This window comes from Morone saxatilis, unplaced genomic scaffold (genome assembly GCF_004916995.1).
Source record: "Morone saxatilis isolate NCDOM2014 unplaced genomic scaffold, NCSU_SB_2.0 Contig19, whole genome shotgun sequence".
Lineage (NCBI taxonomy): Eukaryota > Metazoa > Chordata > Actinopteri > Moronidae > Morone > Morone saxatilis.
In genome coordinates this window covers 25,472,230-25,476,028 of record NW_023339751.1, presented here as the reverse complement: position 1 = coordinate 25,476,028, position 3,799 = coordinate 25,472,230, and the positions used below count along the sequence as shown (strand labels likewise).

The 3,799-nt window shown below is 40.9% G+C and overlaps 1 protein-coding gene across 1 annotated transcript in view; it reads right to left on the bottom strand.

Moving 5' to 3' along the window:
• Positions 1-3,169: 3,169 nt before the first annotated feature.
• Positions 3,170-3,799, bottom strand: part of fbxw4 (F-box and WD repeat domain containing 4) — a gene marked incomplete at its 5' end in the record, with an annotated part of 5,668 nt that continues 5,038 nt past the window's right edge. Inside the window, 1 exon segment of the mRNA XM_035663072.1 lies at positions 3,170-3,197. Coding sequence (XP_035518965.1) covers positions 3,170-3,197 — 28 coding nt within the window.

The window sequence follows — 3,799 nt, the reverse complement described above, 5'->3', positions numbered from 1 at the left end:
GAAAGTTGGACAATATCGGAATATCGGATATCGGCAGAAAAGCCAATATCGAGCATCCCTAATTATTACTGTAATATCAAGACAAGGAATGCCTTACTGCCCAACACTATTCATGACCAAAACTGTGTATACCCACAGAGACAGAAAGATGCAAACATAAAGTTTTCGATATATTTATGTTTACATTTCTTATTTATATAGCCACCCATACACCTAATTCTGTTTAATAAATTTCAGTCATTGTGGAAACTAACACATTTATCCATAATCAATGTAGAACCGCCCTTAAACGCATGCTGCGTGCCTGCTTTCCCAAGCTCTCTAGACCCGTTAATGGGAAGAATGGTAAAAAAGAAAAATGTTAATTTAATCGATTGTGTTGCATGGGGAAAGGTTCTCTAATAGCATCAGAACAGCTGTCATTAAACACGGCTGTGGCAATTTATAGCACCCATACCACGAATTCATTACATGTACCTGTACATCATCATCAGGGCAATATCTTAATCATCATTATTAAATGGCAGATGGATGATCAATGATGAATTAATAGCATTCATAAAATATTATATAGTTAGTTAAAAAATATATATATATTATCGAAATCACAATCTGACCAAGTGCAATATTCAAATCGCAGAATCTGCTATTTTTAGATAAAAGTCAAATGTGTACAAAACAGCATTATAATGAAGTACTGTAGTGCTGCAGAGATGCCCTGGCCTACAAATTTCAGTCTCCAGATGTAAAATGTTTTTCAATGAAAAAAATAATAATAATCGGGATACATAAATTCTAATTTCCACAAATTTCCAATCGTAAAATCTGTCAATATGCAATTAGATTTTCTACCATCATGTGGAGCAATAGATTATATAAACATTAAAACTGTTTCACAATTCAGAGTCAAAGGAAAATATCAAGAAATAATGGGTTTTGTCAGTAAAAAAAAATATAAAAAATAAAAATAACCTAAACAACGTTTCCCTATTAGGTTACATCTCAAATCATGTTCATCTCCTGAAAACTGTGTGTACCCCTGGTACGTGACGTATACATAAGGTGTGCACATTCTTACCGCACATTTTTCTTATATAAATATCAGTTTGTGTGGGAAAACGGCATATGCATGGTTTTTGTGTACACATTGGTTACAGTATACACCTGGCCCTTGGTGTATGAGGGAAGCTGTGTCATGCGTCAAAGGAAGTTGTTACTAAAGATTTGTTGTCCTTTTCTGGTACAGAAAAGCCAAATGATGTGTGTGTGTGTGTGTGTGTGTGTGTGTGTCCTTATTTACTATATGAGGTTTTAGCAAAAATCTTGTTCAATCACTGATCATTTTTATTTCGCATATTTAATATTTTATACCATATTTAATATTTTCTCACATGCAACCTTCCTCTTGAAAGATGAATACACAATTGCAGCAGCAACAGGACAGTAACTGTAAAAACTGTTGCAACACTCATGTCCACATAGGACCACTACAAGCTGGACAAGCACACCCTTGTTCAAGAAACCCTATCAGCCGTGACTCAGTGTAAGAGCTGACCTGCCACTACACATCTGAAGCTGCTCCAGCCCACACTTCAACCTTGTTTGGGTGAGAGCAGGGTCTGCAGGAAACACCTTACTCAACTATTAGCTAACCACCTGCCTCACTTCCAATTGCCTGGACCTGCACACACCAGCTATACAGCACAGAAGAGAAAGCAGAGAAAGAAAGTGAGAGTAAGGTTTAAACAAGCAGGAGACTCATCACTAACTCATTAAAATATGGGTGTACCAGCATGGCACTCTAGAATACTATGGTCACATCTGGTGTACAAGGTACAAAAAGTCTCAACATGTGAGGCCTTGGAGAGGTAAATAAGTTCTCACTTCAGAAAAGGATTGGGGCTGCCTCGGAGTCTGAGCAGCATTGTGCTCTATGAGCATAATAACAAGCTGCAACTGCCACTTAGATCCTTAGAAGAGAAATTCAAGGTGATGGGAACCAGGAAGGTGTTGCAGTACAGGAAGTACATTGACCCGAATGTTGCCAAAGCTGGAAACAAGTTGAGGACTGTGAGGTAATTGCAGGCAACAGAAGCCGTTCATCAGGCAGAGTCAAGGCTGCAGCAAACAAGCTGGTGGGAGTGGTGACTCAAGGCAGAGTGGGGCTGGGATCTTTTCCAACCTTACAGACTGCCAAGGGGAAGGAGAGGAGCTGCCTGGGTCAGTGGGAGGTGAGAGTAGCAATAGAGGAGGAGAGGTCATGCAGGAATGTGGCGATGTGGCAGCAGGGAAGCTTGGACAAGGTGGGACAATGCACTGAAGAGAAAGGTGACATGGGCTGAGCTGAGGCCCACCAGATCAAGTTCCTTGTCTTGACGGTGTTTGACATGCTTTCCAGGCTGTCAAATCTCCACACATGAGGCAAAGCTGAGACACCAGCATGCCTGCTGCGCTCCAAATGTGGAACCCTACAGCACATCCGGAGTAGCCGCTGTAAAGCACTAGGAGAGGGCCAATACATTGGCAAGTCCAGAAGGTCAATGCAGAAACCATCAGTTCTGGATTTGAGCAGAGCAAGTGGTCCTGCCCTTAAAACAGGCCATCACCATCTGAAGAGGCTGGCGCAACAATGACCTTCAGCTAATCACTTCACCGAATCACTTTAAGTTGCTTTATGGAAAATGTAGGATCCAGTGTTCAGAGCTTCACCCATGCAAGGGACTAAAAGAAGATCCGTCTCTCACAAGTTCCCAACTTTAAAGAAGTGGAATACTAAATCACTGGAATATTTCTTTTGGCTTTGGTTTGGTCAATGTGAAATAACAAGACATAACAAAACAAACTATTTGGCTTGTATGTATTTGGACAGTGAATCTTTGAACCTGTGTTAGGAATCTTGGGAATTGCAAGGGACTCTCCACCTTGAGACCAGATATCAATTCTGAATTGTGTCTGAATCCTCAAGGTTCAAGATTCAAGAACTTTATTTGCCATTTGTGTTTGCACACATAGGAACTCATGTGCGGTTGTTGCTCAGAGAGTCAACTGCGCACCAAGAACCCATATAAGAGACGCTGCCCACTTCCTATTGCAGCGACCCACCACCTTCTCCTCACCGTTCCATCTGCTCCCTCTTCTCTTCGTCCTCCATCTCCAGGGCAATCAAGTCCTAGCACACCACGCCGTGGACGGTCAATCTGCAGACAGAGAGAGCACATAAAGCACATTTTACACATATTTAACCACTTTATGCATAACACTACTCATTATGGTTTTTCCATTCATTCCATTTCTGGACCAGTGTATCCCTGTTCGAATCATAGAGAGCGCGAGCGCGCGACGCGCGAGAACGACATTTTGACACATGTGCACAGCCATGCTTGTTTCTTCAACACTTTCATTTTACCAATAATGCAGGAGAGAGAGACACAGGTAAAAAAAATATAGTTACCAGGAACCAGATTATATGATCCACACTACTGCACCATTCATATTCATCCGCATTAAACATTATTTTGCTAAATTCTGTCGGGAAGTTTAAAAAGTAAAGCTTTATTTGAGCATTATTCTCATTTCATTCTGTGCATCCAAATCAGTTTTCCTCTTTGTGATAAAATCCTCAGTGCGAACAACTTGATGTAACTCAATCTAACCACAATGACAATGGATTAAGCAGAGACTTAACGCCATCGCTAATTCATGAGTTAGGCCACATTCTCCATCCCATTGCACTGTTGATTTATTACTAAAATGAAATGAACTCAGCATTTGAAGCACGACCCAAACAGTCCGCAGTCGA